Below are 22,475 nucleotides of genomic sequence, written 5' to 3' on the forward strand. Positions count from 1 at the left end.
GCAACATGCTGTCACACGCCACACAGCTATGCACATAATTATTGTATTGAAGAGAAAATAATTTTATGGTGTTCAGGAATTATGTTTCTATTCAAGGCCAACTCGCTCATGCTATTTAATGCCATTGGATATATATTTTATGGATACAATGAGAGGTTGGCATATATTAACATACCGTCAATATGAAGGGAGCTCAGATACAAAGTTGAGCGCGTAAGTTTCAACTTTCTTACCGATAGGAGTGAAACAATATTAGTTCCATAGAGTCAATTGCTCATCCAGTCGAACTCCGAATTAAATAACTATAGCATAGCGACTTATTGGCAAGTTTTGACTACTTATTTATTCCTCATTTAATTTTATAAAGTTTTGTATAAAACATAGTGCATTTGTCTGCAAGCCCCATACATACCAAACTTTGTGTAAATTAAAAAAAAAAAATCAGAAAATTCGTATAAAAATTCCACATTTCTTAACCACAGTCTTTAGAAAATTTTGGGGTATATATTTTTATAGTCCATTCAAATCTGATATAATAATGTTCATATCAAAAAATTTCGAGCATTCGCTGTGTGGAGAAAATGCCAGGAAAAAAATTCCCAATAATCAACATCGAATAACACAATACCTGTTCTTGAGGCACACGAATCTTGCCCTTTATTGCACTAGAATTCAAAGGCTATAAAATTGTGAAAATTTAATGGAAATTGTGAAAATTTAATGGAAATTTTTTAAATTCGCACAAAGTTTCAAGCTTAGAAGAATCAACTATGTTTTCCCAAAAATAGATGAAAATTAAATGATAAAGAAATAAATTGGCAAGACTTCCAAATACGTCCTTTTATAGTTATTTAGCGCTGTTCGCCGTTGGGCAAACGTTATTAGAAAAACTAGTAGGTGTTTTTTTGCTGCATGAGAAATATCGATATCGCTTACTATGGTCTGGAATCTGAAAATGGCAAACTGAACTGTTGGCTCTATGTCTTGCCATACAGCGCGAAATCAGTTTGGTAACAACTTTCTTTCCAGAAGTGGTACTGTTCACTGGCCCCTTGGTCTTTAGTTCATGTGATTTAATGCCTCTGGATTACTTTTTATGGTGCTATGTCAATGATTGGTGTATGCCGACAAACCAGAAACTTTTGAAGCATTGGAAGTCAATATTCAAGTCACCATTGCATCGATATGGCCAGATTTATTTGAAAATGTAGTCTAAAATTCGACTTATGGAATGAACCATGTAACTCATATGCTGCGCACATATGCCGGATACCATATTTAAAAAATAAATGCCATGAAATGATCTGCCGGATTTTAATAAAAAAATCTCATTCCAACAATATTTCTGTTTTGCATTATCATTTTAAGTTATCAAGCCCTTACAAAAAAAGTCCGATACCTACCGTATAGCAGTCGCGCACAAACCCATTCGACTGCGGCGGCTGCGGTATTGCATACACCGAGCTGGACTAAACCTCTATTATGATTATTATTCTGTGCTTTATTTAAGTTTTAAATTATTGTGTCCCTATTGGCATCCCCTTTATCTATTTATACAAATTTTACTTACCACATTCCGGGCAAATGTTCCCCTATCAACAACTGACTGTTGGCTTATCTTTTACTTTTTCCTTTCACACATTGCCATCGACTATATTTTCCATTTTTTTGTTGTTCTTTGCTGCACGCATGCATGTCTTGTTTAGCCACTTTCATTGCAAATGCATGCATAAACTTTCAACATGAGGAGCAATCAGATAAATTTGCTTGAATTTCCACTCTATTAACATATTCTCATGGGTACTATTGGGTCGAACTTCTAAGCGCATCACTTGTGCTACTTCCTCCGCTATTCTTCCTCAGCTGGCAACTCCATCGTTATTGCTACCATATTGTGACGAGTATTTCAGGGTACTCTATTGCTAGCTAAGCAACTGTTAAAACAAAGCAACTCACATTCAATGCTTCTGATGTGCCACCCTATTTGATTTTACAAAGTCTTGTTATTTTTGATTGCTCTGACAACCGACTTGTGTTTTGTTGCCTCATCATCGCGGTGTGTCATTATTTGCATGTCTATTGCGCTGCAGTACCTGGTGGTCGCGAATTTTAATTGCCAGTACTCCACACAGTACTCCCCATTGCAACTTCGCTTCACTTCATCATTGGCATACTCGGCACAGGCGCATTTCTTGTTTTGAATGGTAAATATTTGCTTTGCTCATTAGTCTCTGATTGCATTTGACAGTCAATTGGAAATGCATTGTTTACGGAATTTACTCTGTGCCAACGGCAGTGCAATTGAATCGCAACGGCTGTGCAGCTATGAATATTGAGGCAAGTGCTCATAAGTGCTTACATAAATAAATACAAATAAATGTATGCGCATACTCGTATGCGAAATGATAAAATTCTTATAACTATACATACATATGTAAATATTTTTTTTTGGTGCGAGTGTTCAACTGCACATTGTTATTATTATTTTTTTTTTTGCGCTCTGCTTAGCTGTTGTTGACTCGGTGGTACAGTGCAAAAAAGGTAAACTGAGAGATACGAAATTTTTTTACAAGTGATTGGCGTTGAGTGATTCGTCAAACGTTTCCTATTTTTGCGCTTTGTATATTTGCTATAGCACTCAGGCAATTGACGTTTAAATAATTTATAATTAGTATGTTTTTTTCGTTTTCCATATTTTTAAACAAAGTGAATATTCAAAGTTAACTTAGTGACAAAAACTCACCCATGACAAAAACTGTTATGTTTGCAGTGCGCCCTAACTTTTTTTAAAGGTGTTGAAAGGGATAAAAATGGATGAGAATGGATGACAACTTCACATTTTTTATGTTTTAAAGCCTCCCACGGTTTTCTGAATTTTTTTCGAAATTTATTAATGTCAGCAAAATTCAGAAACAATAAATTACTAATTCACATACATATGTGCGCATAATTATGAAAGTGGTCTAAGTCATACATAAATTTCTTGTTTAGAGATGTATAATGGACTGCGTTTGAACGAGTTAAAAAATGCTTTTATATTGTGCGACATTTTAATTTATAAATTTCTTAGTCTTGATTAATGGAAATTTATTATCAATATCAAATTTTGTATAAATTTCATACGAAAATGTTGTTTTTAAAGCTCTAATTGACTTAGTGCAATAAAGAGAGATTAATTTTATTTGAAGCAATAACTTTAACGAATTAATTCATGAACATTTATTAATTATTTTTAAAAAGTAATCCATTTTTATCATTTTTTCTAGTTTTCAAGATTCTTAAAATGTTCATGGTGAGATGTAAGGTGGGAAACACATAATATATTTATGTTTTTTTTTTTCTTTACTGGTTTAAGGGTGGTGTATAATGGAAATAATTTAATATTTTTGGTATTCCCCTTTTAGGTGACAGATCCAAAACGTGGAATTTAGAATCATCTAATGAAGTTTTGTAGAACATTTTATAAGGTCCATTTTTCAAGAAACGCATCCATTGAATTTTCAGCCAAGAGACAGATTTTCCACGGTATTTTTTATTTTTTTTTATATTGATTCTTCTAGTGACTTCGTCGAAATAATATCCGGCTGCGACATTCGTTTTACCAAAAATGGCTTTTTCCTTTTCTACACTTTTCTATCAATTCATAATAGTGCTCAGGGTTGTACTCGTATAAGTGTGTTGCTTTTTTAATTTCATTTCTATCAATATTAATATTATTGGACTGAGCCATTTTCATCCATGTTAATGCTACATTCATGTTACAATTGTGTCCTGAAGACGCATTACTGTAAGCCATTACGCATTTTTGAGTAGTTTTAATGTCCTCCATAAGCGCTAAAATGCATGATGATACTTCCTGTGCACCTCTTGATGCTGTATTTTCATCCTATACATACATATTTTCATTACGGAAGCCCAAGTTATAAACGTACATATATCGCTTATAATAGGCTAACAAAACAGACAGTTTAGGGTACGGAAGTGATTTTTGTAAATCAAACGAGGATCCATAGTATTCGCTAGAATTTTCTTTGGCTTTTTTCTGGTCCTCTGCAAGGCAGTTTCTAGCTCTTTCGGCATTTTGCAAATGTACATCATGACTTTATAAAAGATGTAATTTATCTTCCTCATTATTTCATGCTTGGATTTTTCCATTCAGAAAATGGCACTTTTGGCATGAATCTCTTCGCGGAACATGGAAATTTAAGTTAAATTCAGTATTAAAGATTTTCCTGTAGATCCATTCCTTAACAAAGGATTGGTTCTTCCCCCCACATTTGTCTACATATGGTGTAGGTCAGGACTCAAATATTCGCGACCAGGAGTATGCAGTGGCTCTCATATGCTGGAAAACTTAAAATATGTTCTCGCACAGCTTTTATCTAAATTTCATCTGTTGGCGTTTTCGCCAACATTTATTTTACCAGCCTACCATGTAGTTCAGAAGCACATCGAAAAGAGTCAAGCGCTATTTTCAAGTTTTAATTACAAGTATATCTAATTTTTACAAGTTTTTGACTTAGATCCCTTTTATAATTAACACTAAACGAATATCGTAGAGCATTGACGTTATTGTGAAAATTACATTAAATACATATAGTTTGAGATAATGTGGATGTGAAATAAGTGATAAACTCATTTTTTTGAAATTTTAACTTAGACCACTTTTATAATTATAGGCACATTTATATATTTTACTTTACATTAATTAGTGACTTTCTTCAAACTCTTTTTGACAGAAACTCACCCTGGTCTTATTTTTTAAAAACGACAAATTTTATTGAAATTGGTCAAATGATTTTTCACAGAAAATGGGTTCACTAGCTTTGGCTATGGTCGAAATATCTCAAAATTTGAGTTTTGAATGAGACCAGAATGTAATATATTTCTGCATTGTATCGCTACGCTCTATAAACGATTTCAAGTTAATATTAAGGATATTCTCACAAACCACATAAAATGACGTATTTCTATTTTTAAATAAATTGTAGATGGAGATTTTTATCAATCTTTAAGCTAAGCAAGATAATATCGTCTTCTTAACGGCGAAAAGTAAGTCCAATATTATATCGAAAGATATAAAGATCGAAATATCCCATCAAGTACGTAATTTAATTTATATAGTCTTAGAAAATAATACTTAAAGTGCTTTAATGTATTTCCCACTAAGGTCAACTCCTCAAGAACAAATGACCTAAAAAATTACTCTGTGGGCGGTGTATCCCCCGTAAACCATAATCTCTTCTTCTTCTTGTATGGAGCGATAACCGCTTACGCGATTTTGAATTTTCGTTTCAAAACTACGGTCTCAGATCTTATAACGGAATAATTATTATATACAAAAAGCGCATAAAATATGTTATGGAGATGTGCTTTCACCCTCTCCTTATCTTCTTCTTTATTGGCGCAGAAACGGACTAAGCAATTTCGGCTGATGCGATTTAGAAATTCCAAGCTAAGCCGAGTCCTTCTCTGATTGGTCTTTCTAATAAATCTGGATCATTGTTGACGTCATTCAACAATTCCTGAGCAATGCTCATGCGACGTTGTTTTTGGTAAAAATTCAGCAATTTTGGAACAAACTTCGCTGTCATATGCTTCAAGCCCAAAATTTCCAAAAAGATTGCATGGCAAGAGTCAACCAATATGCCGACATCCTCACACAAACGCACAAACATTATCTTTAATGTATTTGATAGACATTTAATATATAGATTTCCATTGCACACTTTCCAGTAATGCATTTGCCTACTAGTTATGGTTCTAGCAAACCGTCTTTAAGGGAGGATATTCATCCTAAAACATCAAAATTAACAGAAAAAGAAATTGTAAGCGCATTAAATAGAGATAGGGGAGTTTAGCTAATTTACTATTTTATTTATATTTATATAAGAAAAATGGCAGACGACAAATTGTCATGTCTTATGAAGATATATGAACAAAATGAATTGTAATTCATTTTTTTTTGGATTTCTAAAAAAAAATATTATATAATACATGTATACATGTATTACTACTACGAGTACTACTACTGCTAGTGCTTTTTACAGTTGCTTTAAAAATTTATCTGGACACAAGTATGGAATTAAATGTGTCTGGATATGTATCAACAGGAAAGTACTTCATCAATGAACTAAAATTATTATACAGCGTGGAAACACCTTCTTCTAGCACCGTAAAAACCCGGTTTTTGGAAACTTTCTCATCTGTTGTGCCAGAAAATATCGTTGCTGTGCGTAAAATGATTGAGCAAATCGTCATGGCCCATCACCAATGCTAAATCGCTCCATTAAATAGGCATTCTTGAGCGCATTAATAAACTAGCATTAATCTGCATGACCTCCTTGGGGAATAAAAGTTGTGTTCACTTTGGATCCCACATAATTAAAATAAAGTACTGGAAATATGACCGGTTGAAGTGCTTCGAAAATTGATTCAAACAAATATACAAGTATATTGATCAAAATAGAGGATATTTTTAAGCACATTTCTCATAGCTAGGCCAGAAATATATTTATCAAATACCTCTGTCAAACACCAACCACCAAACGGATCAATGAACGGACTGCTGATTAAGTTGTGGTTAAATAATTGTAAATACTTCCTATAAATTGAGTTAAGATTTTTTTTTTAGCATTATTTACTTTTATAAGTACCGTTCGGTGGGCCAATTTGTTGAAACTGCATTTGCTTTACTTAATGAATAAATGTATTGAATACTTTACAGTATAGTGTAATTTTAACTTCTTCTTCTTCTTGATTGTTGCGATAACCGCTTACCCGATTTTGGCCGAGTTTAACAAAGTACGCCAGTCACTTCTTTCTCGTACTAACCGGCACCCGTTCGACACACCACGTGATGGCTTTACTTTCTTCTCCACCTGATCTTTCCAAAGCAGAGCAGGCCTTCTTCTTCCTCTGCTACCACCAGCTTTATGAGAACTATCGATATCGATGACTATGGTTTGACAGCTGATAATAGCAAACTGGGTTGACATTTCTATTGAGTGAGATTTGACTAGTTTTATAAATTACAAGTTATCATGACGCCAGAACAACACTTCCGAATTGTGGAAATTTAAAACAAATATATTGTATATATATTCGCGAAGTTCATAGAGCACTTCAGTGCTTATTTCTTTCGATATGAATGAGCTGCTGTTACGCTGAATGGTGAGCGTTATCGAACCATGCTGAATGAATTTCTGTTTCCAAAAATTAATCAGCTAAACATCGACGACATTTGGTTCCAACAAGATGGTACAGCTTGTAATACAGTCCGCTTAACAATTGATTTATTGCAAAATTCATCCACCATAGACACTATATGACCAGATTTATTCGAAAAAATTATCAAAAATTGGACTGATCGATGGTACATTCGATGGTAACTCGAAGTCGCGACGGGCATATGCCGGATATCATATTTAAAAAATAAATGCCATGAAATTATCTACCAGATTATAATAAAAAAAATTATTTCAACAATATTTCTGGTTTGCATTATCATTTAAGTTCTCAAGCTCTTAAAGAAACCCCTGAGAGAGACACCGAATGGTACATGAAATAGAATTTTTGAAATACTACGATGCAGATAAAATTAATAAGTATACAGATAAAATTTATGAAAATGATTTTATAATATTATATATTGGGTTGGCAACTAAGTAATTGCGGATTTTTTTTCGCAAATCAAAGACAGTTTTCGCACTAAATAACTTTGTTCTGAAATTATTGCCCATTTTGATCAATGACCTTTTGCAATCTTTCAGTCAGCATCATAATCCCACATTCATAAAACTTCTGGTACGATTTCACATCATCATCATTATTGAAATTTTTACGATTGAAGGAGGTTTGTAAAGATCGAAACAACAAGTAATCAGATGGTGCAAGGTCAGGACTATATGGTGGATGTGGCAAGACATCCCAACCAAGCTCCAATAATTTTTGCCGAGTGGCCAAAAATGTGTGTGGCCTTGCATTGTCGTGATGGAAGCCAATACCTTTTCGATTTGTCAATTCGGGCCGCTTTTCTTCCACTGCATTGTTTAATTTCGTTAGTTGTTCAATGTAGACACCTTTGAGTGAAAAATCACCAGAAGGAAATTTGGCAAACCAATTTTGACACTGCCGTTTTTTTAAGGCTTCGCCACGATAAACAGCATATAAATGTTTCTGAGCTTGCGATGCAGTTTTCCCTTTGTGGAAATAAAAAAGCAAAATATGACGAAAATGTTCCTTTTGATTTTCTATTTTTCAACGAAGGTCAAACGAAAACTATGCTACCGATCAAAATCTTTTTTTACTGATTGACAGCTGAATTGCCAACTATCAAATAATAAAATGTGTTTTACATTTGTACTACGTCTGCAAACCTAAAAATTCAACTGAAGCCATCTATGAGTGAAATCCGCAATTACTTAGTTGCCACAACCAAACGTTTTTTGTTATTTATTATTTTTTTTTTTAATTGGTCCAACTATTTTATTATAGTACGAGGTGGTTCAAAATTATCCAAATTTGTTTTGGCATAACTTTTTCAATAAATGAAAAAAATATTTTGAGTCATGGAAATCTTTAGTTTGGCCTTTACGCCCTCCATTGCTTGTCTGTTTGTATACTACTGCTGTGTAGTTCACAAGTGTCAAATTTGATTGACGTATGAGCCCATTTGCAGAAATAATAAATCTTCCAAAAGGGTGATTAATTTTGTATTTGGATAATAAGTACTAAGCCTCTAGTAAACTAATAACAAAAACAAATCCAAATTCCCAATAGCTCAAATGAGCATCTTACTTAATATCCAACCATGATTTTTGTTTATTCATTTCGCTCATGTCAACAGCAAACTAGATAACATTGTAATTTAGAAAACTCAGTGGAATTTTAGTGTTCTGATTTTTTTTAGCTCTTCGACGAATAAATATGTCATAAGTCAATAGCAGTAGTCACGCAAGTAGACACGTGTAGCAAAGAGGCAAGTATATTTAGCTAGTTAAGCATGTACCCTGCTGGCCACTTGCCATTATGCTCCACAATACTTGCCTTGCACATAAGCAAGTAATAAAATGGTAGTAATGTACATAAATACCAAATTATTCACGTGTGTGTGAGTATGAGTATTTGCGAATCAACAAGGCAGATGTGTTTTTGTTTATGTGTAAGCACGGAAGCTAGTTTCTATTGCACGAGTGGATAGCTTATACAAACATAACACTAAGTGGACGGAGTCACACCCAACCGTGAATTTCCGCACACAATGAGCAGTAGAAGCTAAATTTTTATGATGCTGATAGTTCCAGTGAAGTCAGATATTGCCATTCCCTGAATATTTTCACGAAATTGTAGCAATATTTCACAAAGGAGCGAAATAAGATTTCGGTTACAATGGTTGGCATGCAAAAAAACAAACGCAATGCTCAAAAGTGTTGTTGTCTTTTTTCGATTGCTTTTTTTGTGTGTTACGAAACAGTTGCGCTGAAATGTGAATAGCCAGAAAATGCTGCGCATAAAGTTTAAAATAAAATAACATTTTATCCAACTGACCACAATATGCGAACAGCAACATAGAGTTGCTGAAGAAAAAAGGCAACAACAACTTCAGTCATCAGTTTGAGGGGGAAAAAATGCTATAAATATTAACATTTTTTTTATGTTATTTCCTTTAATGTGTGCCGGGTGATGTAGTCGCATCGAAAAGTCGGAAAGTGAAGAATACAATCACAAACATCTGTGGCAGTGGTGTAGGTTCACGTGAATATAAATTCAATCAAACTAACGAATTGACAGACTAACCGACAGGAGGATTTACCAAAAAAAATTGGTTGGTTAATCACAACATAGAAATGTCATTTTAGAAATTTCCAAGAAATCTTCTATGCAGCATATACATTTTTCTTTTTAACTTTTTTCTTTCTTTTCTTTACAGCAAAATTTAAAAGTGATTTCCAGCATCTACATGCCGCAAGTGTTAACGGAAAATAATATCGCATAAGTAATGCAAAAAGCGGCTTAAAACTTTACAACCGACAAGTTATGTAAAAAGTTGCACGAAAATATTCAATAACAAGCATAAAATTGGCCGATCCACAAGATGTTACAAAATCAGCAAATCACAACAGAGGAGGGTGTTTATGCAAATAATTTCAAAGCAAAATAAACAAAGTTAAATTATAAACAAATAAACCCAAAATTCATAACCCAAGAAAGGTGTAAAGTGGCAGCCGTGGAAAAATGCTCGATTCACACTTGCAACCAACGGCGAGTATAGTGGATGGTCTACAGCCGCACAACATCGGCTTCTTTGGAGGATTTGAGGGCAGCGGTAGCGGCATCATGGACAGCGGCAATAGTCAAGCCACTGATATTGGTGACATTGCTGAGGCCCTAGAAAACAATTATTCACAGTTTATTGGCACAACATCGATTTCGGATTGGTGTAATCAATCGTTGCTGCTCTATGGTATGAGCAATTGCAGTTCGGGTAATAGCAGCAATGGCAACAGCACAATGACGTAAGTGTGAAATGGCAAAAAAAATGCTTTTATTCTACACCCTGCGAAATAAAAAGATGGCCCTCTTGTGGTTCAGAATTTTGATATGTAGTGTTTTTAATGTAATTTTAACTAGTTTTTAGTAAACACATAGTTTATTTTCTAACAAAAGCCATATGAATAAAAATTCCTTATTTCGTACGAAATGCAGAAAAATACATAGATAGCTTTTTCATAAAAATTGCCAAATGTTTAATACGAAATTCATACGAAACTTTTGAGTACGCAGTTTTATAGCCTATTCATTTTTAATATAATACTGTAAATAATGAAGTGCATACGCAAAATTATTCTAAAAAAGTTACTGAGAATTTTATGAATTATTCTACATTTCGTGCAAAGTTAACAAATTTAATGTTGAAAAATATCCAATATTTTTTATTGAAAACTTGGTTAGAATAAATTTTGAAATTAAATGTGAAAATGCATGAACCCGTTTATTTCGTTACAGTATGCTTTTTTAGATGCTAAAACTTTTTTTTAAGTAAATCACAAAAAAAAGAATGCTTTTTTACTATTCTGGCTTCACTAACTTTTCATTTTTTGTGGTTTAGTATTTATAAATAATTTCGTGATTTTGGCTAACTCAACTGCATTTAATGGAGACAATTCGAACAGTCTAATTTTGTAATATTCTTTCCTACACATTCCATTACGCTAATAGCGTGGCAAATATTAGCACACAAGAATATTGTCGAAGATAACACAATTAATTTACCTAATAAATTATCTTCAGAATTCCTTCATATAAGCTAAACCTACATATATATATAAAGCTGTAAGCTCTGCTTTTCAAACGTTAAACTACGTCCAAACAGGCATCTAATTGGCAATTAAGAGCACTTCAGCAATTTTAGCAATTTAATCTTTATTTGCAAGCCTACGAAATCTACTTTAAAATAATATCAAAGAGTCTGTGTAATGAGAAATCAAAACACTATGAAAAAGAAATGGAATTCAAATCAAATAGAGTGAAAACAAAACAACGAATTTTCACGAAAAATACGTTTTCATAAAAACTTTCTTTGGAAAATAATTCTTCCTGTATAACGAAACCCCAAAAGGAAGAGCCTTGGATGAAGTGAGGGAGGTGAAGAAGTTGCTGTTCCACACAAAAACCAAAAAGACAAAAGACAGTCGATTCTACAAGGTGGCGCAAAATTAATCACTCCATCGGAAGATTTATAATTTTGAAATCATATTTGTCACTTATACATTCTGTCAAAAATGTACCGGAAATTGTTCAATAAAACCCAAAATAATTGGTTAATCATCAAAATTTATTTTTTCGCATTCAAATAGGCTCCATTCGAAGCAATATACATATGCCAACGATTAGGCCAGTCATCAAAGCACTTTTTAAACACGTTTGAAGAGATCTTCTTCAGGGAATTCTCCTTAAAGGCCTCTATCGACTCAAAGTGGCGTCCGTGGAGTGGCAGTAGTCGAGTAGCCACGCGTCTTGGCGTCTCATGCCCATTTGATGGTGTAAAATGTTGCGAATCGATTCGTGAGACACGTTATGGTCACGAGCTACCTCCCTCAAACTTAAATGATGGTTTTCCAGCACCATTTCCTTGACATATGTATGTGTAACGCGCGCTTTGAATGATTGTAACTAAACTTATTTTAAACTAAAGTTTGAAGGACTAGCAATCTATCCTCATTTTTCTTAACAAAGCCTGGTAGGTAGGTAAGATGGCAGTGACCAGTGAACACCGATCACCCAGTGACCAGTGAACACCGCAATAAGTTTGGAAATTGAATGGCGGGGGACTCCCATCACCTTAAGCGTTCTGTTTCTGTCGTATTGAGGCCATAGTGCTCTCGAAATAGCACACGATGAGACAGACCTCCATCTGTCTTGCTTTTTAGAAAGAAATTGTGTATTTTGCCTTTCCGGTTCTGTCGACCCCTTCCTGGCAAGCTCATCTGCAATTCCATTTCCCTCTATATTCCTGTGCCCAGGAACCCAGATAAGGGAAATGTTTCCTCCACGTTCGAGACGTTTGAGCTCCCCCTTACAGGAGTTCACCAGAAAAGAGCTGATCGCAGTTTGACTATCGGAAAAATATTAATCTCTTCCTCCCTTAGAGTTAACCCCCGCTCCCACTCCAGACTCCATCTTGGATCCTTCAGTGAGAACAGAGGAAAGATGGCCCTAGCACAACCCTCAAAGTTTGGACGATGGAGAGGTCAGTGCGAAGAACAGAGAAGGAAGGGGAGATCTGCTTCAAGATGCTACTATGTCCTACAGGAAGTTGTCTCCAAAGGCCAATATCCTTCAACCTAATAGCACTCTGAGCAGAAATGGATTTAATCTGCCGATCCACAGGAAGTAAGTGCAGAATAACGTTGAGGGCTGCAGTGGGACATGTTCTACAAGCACCAATGACGCCCCCTCATGCAGTTCTCTGCACTCTCTCTAGTTTAGTGGTGCTGTACCCCTTCTGAAGGGGCAACTAGACAACCGTATGTCAAAATTGGCAGAACCACTAAGTTGTACATCCAAAGTACGTCACGTGGCTTGAGACCCCATTTAATGCCGAACATAGATTTACAGGCGTAGAAGGCTATATTGGCCTTCTTAACTCGATTTTGTATATGCAGCTTCGACTGGAGCTTGGGGTCAAGTATTACACCAACATACTTGCCTTTCGATGAGAGAGTAAGACACTGGTTGTTTAGTCTTGGAAGCCTAAAAAATGGAGGCTTGTATTTTCTGGTGAATAGCATCAACTCCGTTTTGTCAGAGTTGACTCTAAGACCGCAACTGGCAGCCCATCTACTGAGTGTAGCCAGTGCACCTTCTAAAATTTCAGCCATAACTGATGGGAAGGGACCTGAGACCATTAGGACCAAGTCATAGGCATATGGTACCACCTTTACCCCACCCCTGTTTAAGCGAGATAAAGCTTCATCCATAGCTACTAGCCAAAGGAGAGGCGAGAGGACGCCGCCCTGCGGTGTACCCCTGTGCACGAATCTAGTGATTCTAGCCCCTCCTGCCACAGCATTTATTTCCCTACCACCCAGCAGGGATGAAATCCAGAAATAGATAGGTCTTTCTACCCCTAGGCTATTTAGAGCAGTGACAATTGACTCAGCCGTAATATTATTAAAGGCGCCCTCTATGTCTATAAAGGCCGCCAAAGTGAATTGTTTTCCCTCCAGAGGTAGATTTCCCTTTCAGGTAAGCGTGTTGGGCTGGAGAAAGTCTGGTTTCAAAGTGCTCTTGGATGTGATAGTCGATCACTCTTTCAAACACCTTAAAAGTAAAGGAGGTAAGACTTATAGGTCTGAAGTCCTTGGCCAGGGCGTGAAGTGCTTGGTTTTCTTCCAGCTTACAGGAACGTGGTTTAGCGAGATACACGCCAAAAAGATCTTTTGAAGAAAGGAAATCACCAAGGATTTAGTCTTCTGAAGCATTACTGGCATGATACCATCGATACCTGGAGATTCGAAAGGGGAAAAGCTCTCAATTGCCCAGTTTATTCTGTTGACGGACAGGACAGGTATCAGGGACATCACAGGTAACCCCTCTTGCTGGTTCGCGCCCTCGTTACAGACTGGAGCAATACATTTTTAAAGATTAGCCTGCAGATTCAGCCCACTTCCCATTCTCTCTTTTGACAAGAGTTTTACAAGAGTGGTCCTTGGATAGAACCCTGCTGAGTCTGGCCGAGTCTTTTACGGATTCAATGAATTCGTAGTACTTTTTCCAAGAATTGCGCTTCACATGTCTAATGGCTTTCTTATACTCTTTCAAAATTCCTCGGTAATGTTGGAAGTTCCCTATTTGATAATATTTATTGAAGACTCTCCTAACCTTCACTTTCAAGTCGGTCAGCGTCTTACTCCACCAGGGACGAAAGCCTTTCTTGCTAAAGGATACTGGACAGGCCATTTTAAAGGCAGTCTGATAGGACCTCACTAAGTGTCTAACTTGCATGTCCAGTTGTTCCCTAGTGGTAGTCAAAAACTCACTCTTGTTTAGCTTCTTGCAGAAAACCCTGTGGAAAAGAGACCAGTCAGTTCTTTTAGGGTTATCAAATTAGGGTTAATCAAATTAATTTTAGAGTTAAATCTTCTTCACAAACAAAATGCAAAACCTTTCAGCTGTCAAATACTAATCTGAACTTGTGGGAACACCAAACTCAAACGCGCAATTTAAAGCTTAGTTTTCTCAGCTCACTGGTCTGTTTGAACGTAGTCTAAAGGATAGCGTTATTTTACATACTTTAAAGTAATCTTCATCATATAGAAGAAGTCCGTATTTTCGATTTTTTATTGGTAAAATATAGCATATAAGTTTGCCACACTACTTTTGATACTGATAAACCTTAATAAGAAAGAAAACTTTGAGACTATCTGTAATACTGACACACACGACTTTGCAGTGATACTCGACTTGCAGAAAAAAAACTACTAAAAATAGGTTATTCGAAATTAAAATAAGAAAATGATAATAAGCTGCGAAAAATCTGTATTTGTTCTGGTTTGGTTTTTTTTTTTTTGATATCTACATTTTCACTGATAGCCAGGCGGCTATAAAATCACTCACAAAACAATAGACAACCTCCAAGGTATCCATGAAATGCCGCGCATCTCTTAACAAGATGGCTGAGTCATTTCATCTAATGATAGCATGGGTTCCTGGCCATTATCACATTGAGGGGAACTGCAGTGCCGATAAACTAACGAAAATCGGTACCAAATTGACTGATGAGTGCATAGACAACGATATAGGTATACCCTTGTAAACTTGTAAATTACTTATCCTCAAAGAAATTGTAAGAGTAACGAATGAAACATGGCGTAATGAAGCCACTTGCAAAATCGCCCGACAGCTGTGACTGGGTCTCAATGCTTAACGCACGGTACTTCTACTAAGAAGAGATAAGCACAGTCTTCATACACTGATTTCATTTATTACGGGGCACTGACTTCTGCAGAAGTTGTCTAGACGAGAAAGAGGAAGAGACGATCCCGTGCCTTCTACGTCACTGTCCTGCTCTATCCAGACGTAGACTCGCCATTTTGGGTAGACAATCCCTTAATGAATTGGAAGATCTCGGCTCTTTCGGAATTAAGGATCTTATACAATTTTTGAAAAGTAAACATTGGTTTTAAAAGGGATAAGGGCTAGTTCCCCAATTGCCCGATTGGAGAGCGCCGGTTTGCGGTTACTCGGCCCAAACCATTACCTGTGGCGGGTGCTGTCTCCTGGTGGCCAATCGATGACTCGAATTCGCGTATGAATGGTCGGTCAAATAAAACCTATGGTTTTGAGAGTTTACAAATTGCTCAATTTTAAAAATCATTGTCAGAAAACACAATGTTCGGAAATTGACGCTTTTGGCCAACCGAAGCAACTCCTTCGCTCTCTCAAGCCTGACTTGTTGCTGCTTTGGTGTGAGATCATGCGTCTTTTGGATCTTGTAAGGCTTGACTTTGAGATCATATTTCAGTATGCGGCGGACGCTGCGGGTAGCTATTTTCAGTTTTTCGCCATTTGATTGGCACTTTGTCGAGGTTTTTGCTCAAGTCGCTTCTTCACTTTTTGAACAGCTCCATGACGTTTCGGGATGCTTTCAGTATCATTGTAACGAGGTGCGAATGGTGTGATAAACAAAAACTTTATTTACTTTAAGGTGCTCGAACTCACGAACAATCACTGGTTGTGATAATTCAATTACACTATTACGTTTGAAATATATTACAGATTTTTTTTTCGATTTTACTGTCGGCAAAATGCTTCCACGCGCGTGTAAACAGTACTCTGGACTGTCATTTAGTCAACTAACAGACAGCTGATGCCCGCGCAAGATTTGGGCGAGCGGTCTGAAGTTGATTTCACTTCGAGTGCCGGACTCTGTACATGCGCGCAGAAAAAGTCAATCACAGTATTGAAGCCGATGTAACCGAGGACGAGTACTTGTCGCAATTAGGTCCATCTGTCTCTATTACATGATGTTACGGGAAGCGCCGTTTGGGTCAAAAGTTCGGTTAATGGATCGAAAATCGGCTGAGAAATGAAGCAAGTTTTTATAGTGAAATTACTTTATGTTAGAATAAGTTTGATATTTGACTTTTTCTAATTGGTGATCAGTTTTGCGCCACTTTCTATCACATTACCACCGGACCATATATATTAATCAACTCTTGTTTGGCGATGTTTAGGTCACTAAATTGAGAAAGCGTCAGCATAGTAATTTTGACCTAACCCTCTTTGCATGCTACTTGCTGTGGACTTGTAAATATTGCTATATAAAATCTGCAATTTGACATGGATATTAAATTTTTCGTAGATAACTTTACTGCTGTATGTTGTATTGATCTCCGACATTTGCCATTCCCATTACATTTACAAAGGGTTTAATTAAAGAACGAACTTCTTTGCTCAGGCTCTGATTTATGGGATTTCGGGCAGGGTTTAGCATTATTTTTAATTTCCCATTCAACTCAACAATTCAGCAGTGCGGCATTTCTTATAGCCTTTATAGCATTCAGAAAAAGTAAAATATTAACATTGCTTGACAGCCAAATGGGCATAACACAATAAAGCAAAAAAGGAGCGGCAGAATAAAAAATGCAAATAAAATATAATACATAAATAACTAGTAGTTCGAGTAGAATGAGAGACTGCTGTGTAACAAAAAGATTACCTCGGATTTCAAATTGTACAACAGTGCATTCGATTATTGCCAATTTTGCTATCCACACAACTTCCATTTTTATTCAATTGTTAATGCAAATAACAAAGCTGACAATAATGGTCCAATTTTCATACACTTGGCAGCCACAAGCAAGACACAAATGAGCAACATAAGTATGGAAAAATTTTGCTCAATTTAGGATTTATTTTAAAATAGATACGTTTAAAGTAAAAGAAAATGTCAACAGAAAGTCTTTAAATGAATCTTACATTCTAATGAAGGCTGTATAAAGTAGACTGTAGTTTAAAGTATTTTATTTCATGCACTAAAGGCCAATCCACCATCTCAGCATTCCAAATGCTTGCGTTGGCACTCACGTGTATGTATAAGTGTGTACATGTGTAAGTGCTGAAGTGTAAAACCCAAATAGGTGCTGGCACAAATTATCACAGGTGCGCTTGTGCCCCCACATACACGTACATACATGCATACGTAAGGAAGTGGCAACCAGAATGTCCTCCGCAGTGACACATTAAACACGCCCTGCCAGGCTTAATTGCAACATTTTCACGACTCCATATGCCTTGCATGTTAAATTTTAAACTGTCACAACTCTAAACCATTTCTTTTTTGGGTAAAAGCATCAAAACTTTAAAATAAACCATAAATTGTAAACAAAATTTGCTTAGAAGCGTGCGCTCTTTAAATTTCCATGCAGTGTGGCCCTTGTGTATGCATATGGAAATGTGCTGTTTTTGAATATTTTTTTTATTTTTGACTTGTGCCATTTAAAAGAATAGGTTGCGACACGTCAGCAAACAAAGCTCGACGAGATGTGTTGACAAAAGTAACAGCAGCCCGACATGTAGTATTAAGTAAGTGCTACATATATTTTTACTTAGCTATGTACGAATATTTCACCTTTCACTTGTTTTAAGCTACAGTGGGTAGTCAACCGATTGGCACGTCTCCAAAAATTTTTATTTTATTTATACTCCTATATATAAATATATTAATATATAATATAAATGTGGTTGCAAATCTCTGAAAACAAACGATATTAAAAGTGGATGGGCTTCTCGAAATTTGGCAGTCTTTTTCGCTTCCCTTGCCACGATCAGGCGACTCTCCGGATCTCGATCCGATTGAGCGTTAGTATATCTGAAACCACTGATTGTAGCCATTGAAGTTTTGAAATATGGCAACTCCAGCGCGGATATGTAAAATCTGTCAGCTCAAAGTTTAACATTTTTAATGATTATCGTAACGTGCGTCATGCTCGTGATATTTCTGTTGCTTGCAGGAACCTGAAGCATTCAAATTGATCAAAAAGCAATAGTTTTCAATAACTTTTACGTAATATAGCTAAACCCAAAAAACAATGTCCCAATCAACTTCATTCACTTTTGGTGCTGAATCACCATCTCGAGCACTATCGTTCACTTTTCTTCTGAACTCAGTTGTAGCCACACTTTAGGTTTTTTTAGTTTACGGGGGTTGTTAATCTCTACAAAGGTGTAAAAAGGTATATTAAGTACGAAAGCCTATGATATCACAACACCAATTGTTGGGCTCTCGTTTTATTTATTTCTTTATCTAATAAGTCTAGAATTATAAGTTAAACTGTTTCGTCTCTCGAACAAGCGATAAAATACTATAAATCACTAGGAATTCCAAGTCTGGCAGACATCCAAAGAATTAAGAGTTTAGACAGCGATTTCACGTTCTGGCAAGATCGAAACGATGACAGGAAATTCCACACTCTCCACTTTCTCCTCGTTTCTGCAGCTGTGACAGAAGTTATGAGAAAGTAACTCTTAAATGTTGTTGTACCCACTAGGCAGTGCTCGGTGATGATACCAACCATTGTACTAATGGAAGGCCGATCTAGATTGACGAGAGGCCTAGTTTGGTGTTCATTACTTCTAGGCCAGTCAAGTTATCTCACTAGTGGGCTTCGTGTAAAGTTGACTTAGTGATGTAGACCGGTCTAATGTAGAGCTTAAATAAAATAAATAAATAATGGACGCGTACACTTCTGTTAGGAGTTTGGCCGAGCTCCTCCTCCTATTTGTGGTATACTACTGTGGGCAAAAAGTAAGGTGAATTTGGTTGTAAAATGAAAAATCTTTATTTATTCTTGTAAATCAATTTCATCCCCTTCAAAATAATCCCCTCTCGATGAAATACATTTATGCCCACGATTTTTCCAATCTCCGAAACATGCCAAATAGTCCATTTCCGGTATAGCCATCAGCACCTTCTTCGATTCAGCTTTTATCTCCTCAATCGACTCGAAAAGCGTTCCCCGGAGTGGTCTCTTGAGTTTTGGGAATTGCCAGAAGTCACATGGAGCCAAATCAGGCTGATACGGTGGTTGCGGAACGATATGCGTGGAATTTTTGGCGAAATGTGTTGGTCATCTGTTGACGTCGATGGTCGTCCGGAGCGCTCCAAGTCATCAACACGTTCTCGACCCTTTTTGAAGTCTTTGTACCACTTATAAACATTTTTCTGCGACATGGTGGAATCACCAAATTCCTTCTGCAACATGCTAAACGTTTCCGCAGACGAAATTTCATTCCGCAAACAAAATTTGATGGCACTTCTCTGCTCAATCAAATCAGACATTGTAAAAGTCGAAAAATGCACTCTTGGTCGTTTGGTAAACACAAGCGTAAATATATTACTGATAATGACATTCACATGAAAGTTAGCCCAGATCTTATTAACAGTGCTGCCAACACATGAAAAAATAACTAGAGCGAAATTTTAATCCCGCGAACTTTGACAAATAAATTCACCTTACTTCTTGCCCACAGGTATACATATGTCTTGATGTTGTTCCACAAATGGAGGGACCCACAGTTTTAAGCCGACTCTGAACGGCAAATGGTTTTTAGGAAGAACTTTTCCATGGCAGAAATACACTCGAAGATTTGCCATTGCCTGCCGAGGGGCGACCGCTATTAGAAAAAACGTCTTATTTATTTTTGAGAGAATTTGAGAGAGAGTTTCATACCTACGCACTCCCGAATAGTAGTCACACACCAACCCATTCGGCTACGGCGGCGTCATTGAGCTCTTAAAGGGATGCCCATATACTGATCAGGATTGCCCAATTTAAACTTAGCTCACTTAGTCCACTCCTAGGCATCTCATCCGCTAGGCAATTTCCAGGAAAGTCTCTATGCTCAAAGAGCCAGGCAACGTTCGTGATGCACAGCTTAGCTAGGTCATTTAGAATACCTCTAGATTCGATTGCCACTTTGGATAAAGTACAATAGCACTGTAAAGAATTCATGGTATCTTGGCTGTGAGAGTAGAGCAGCTACACTTTACTGTAGGAGGAATTTCACAAAACCGCTGAAATGGGTTTTTGTACCTTACTGTTCCAGATCATTAACATATTTTGAACCATATTTCCTGGGTGTGGGAATCTTAGTCTTAAGTGAGCTGCTCATTCGCAGAGACACTTTCCTCTACTAATCCTGGTTTCATGAAATAATAACGAAAACTATAATGTTGCATATAAGTAATATCCAGTAAAAGTGCATTAGATCTCACTGTTTTGCCTACCGTTGTCGTAGAGTTTCCGCCTAGTCTCATATGAAACCCATGTCTTCCAGTCGTTGGTAACTTCCATAGTTCATGAACTAGAACATGCTTGACCATTAGCTCCACTCGCATACATTCAACATTGCAGAAACGTGGTGAATATTTACTAAATAATTTGGCAATTTCTCAACAGAGGCTATTGTCGGTTAGTACAAAGAAATGTTGACTAAATTTAATCAAGATAGATATAATCATTTCATATAGCGAATCGTGGATGTTCACACAACCCCTCGCTGCGGCAGCAGATGAGCCAAATCTAACAAAATGTCTTAGCTCATCTCGAAGAAAATGGTCGCTTGTTTTGCTATTAGAACAATATAGAACTATTAATTCTGAATAGTTAACTCCCTTTTATTTGCCGGATGTGATTGAAATAATGAAAGAAACCAATTGCAGAATGCGAATCATTCCCCACCATCACAATGCAACCTCTCACAAATCATCGGCTGACATTGACTGGAAAATTAAAAGATCATTCGCCGTACAGTGCTGATTCAGCATTAACCGATTTCAGCTTATTACCGCATACCAAGAACAAAATCTGAGATTAATATTTTTATGACGCTGCTGCTGCAAGCAATAAAATCACTTATTTTTAAATGAACTCAATCAGAGTGACAAAACAATTTGAAAATTTATCGAAACGCAAGCAAAAGTGTATCGTAATAAATAAAAATTAGGCCGTGAAAAACTCGTATGCACGTATTAGAAAAGACTTAGTGAAAAATAGGAAATTCAAGCAGGCATTTTAAACTACCAGGAATTGATTTAAATTATATTAATGGGCTTTATTAATTAATCACCTCTTTAACTAAAACGAGAAAAAAATTGAAACGTACAGCAAAACAAATATTTTTTATAGTAAACTTTAAACCAAATTAATCAGAAATTACCTAAGTAATGATTTCATTAAGTTACCCCTGTAAACCTGTATATACAAAGTGCGGCAAAATTAATCATCCAATTTTTTTTTTTAATAACTGCACTAAGTGAAATATAGATATGGAAAAATTAAAAGAACTGGGCCAAAGCCGAAGGTTGACGATAACTGTAAGGCAGAAATATAGCGAGTGACTGTCAACAAAACCATCAACCCTAACCAAATTAAGTGTGAACTTTCTCTCAATGTTACGAAGAGAAGAACATAGTAAATTTTGATTGAAGATTCGAATTTAAAATATCAAAACAGCGCTAAGTGTGCAAAGAAGTTTTTTGCGTCGAAAAATATTCTTGTGCTAAAGTGGCCCCCCATTAGACCAGACTTAAATCCAATGGATAATCTCTGGAGTATTCTTAGCAAAGTAGTTTATAAAGGCGAACGCCTGTTTAATAGCCTATTTGACCTTAGAAAAGCTATTCGAGAAGAATGGGCAAAAATCGACCATAGCGACTTTCAGTCTTTCGTAAACTGGATGCCACAATGACTAGTGTCAGTTTCAATAAAAAACGGACGACATAAAATCTATTAAATATAATTTTATATTGTTTTCTTAAGATTTATTATTTTCTTAGGTTTTATATTAATTTTGTCTTAAATACCTATTTCCATTTACGTCCTTGAAAATTACTAAACTTTTACTATAAAATACAGAAATGAATCTTTTATCATGTTCTATTCTTAAGTTTGTTTTCTTGCCTTATG

The 22,475-nt window shown here is 36.1% G+C and overlaps 1 protein-coding gene across 1 annotated transcript in view; it reads left to right on the top strand.

The window, feature by feature from the left end:
* The first annotated feature begins 10,236 nt into the window (after positions 1 to 10,236).
* The window catches only part of LOC129236075 (tachykinin-like peptides receptor 99D), a 60,582-nt gene continuing 48,343 nt past the window's right edge, over positions 10,237 to 22,475 (top strand). Inside the window, exon 1 of the mRNA XM_054870277.1 lies at positions 10,237 to 10,517. Within this exon, the coding sequence (XP_054726252.1) occupies positions 10,237 to 10,517 (281 nt within the window). The remainder of the gene's footprint in view (positions 10,518 to 22,475) is intronic.

Source organism: Anastrepha obliqua, chromosome 1, assembly GCF_027943255.1.
Source record: "Anastrepha obliqua isolate idAnaObli1 chromosome 1, idAnaObli1_1.0, whole genome shotgun sequence".
NCBI classification, from domain to species: Eukaryota; Metazoa; Arthropoda; class Insecta; order Diptera; family Tephritidae; genus Anastrepha; species Anastrepha obliqua.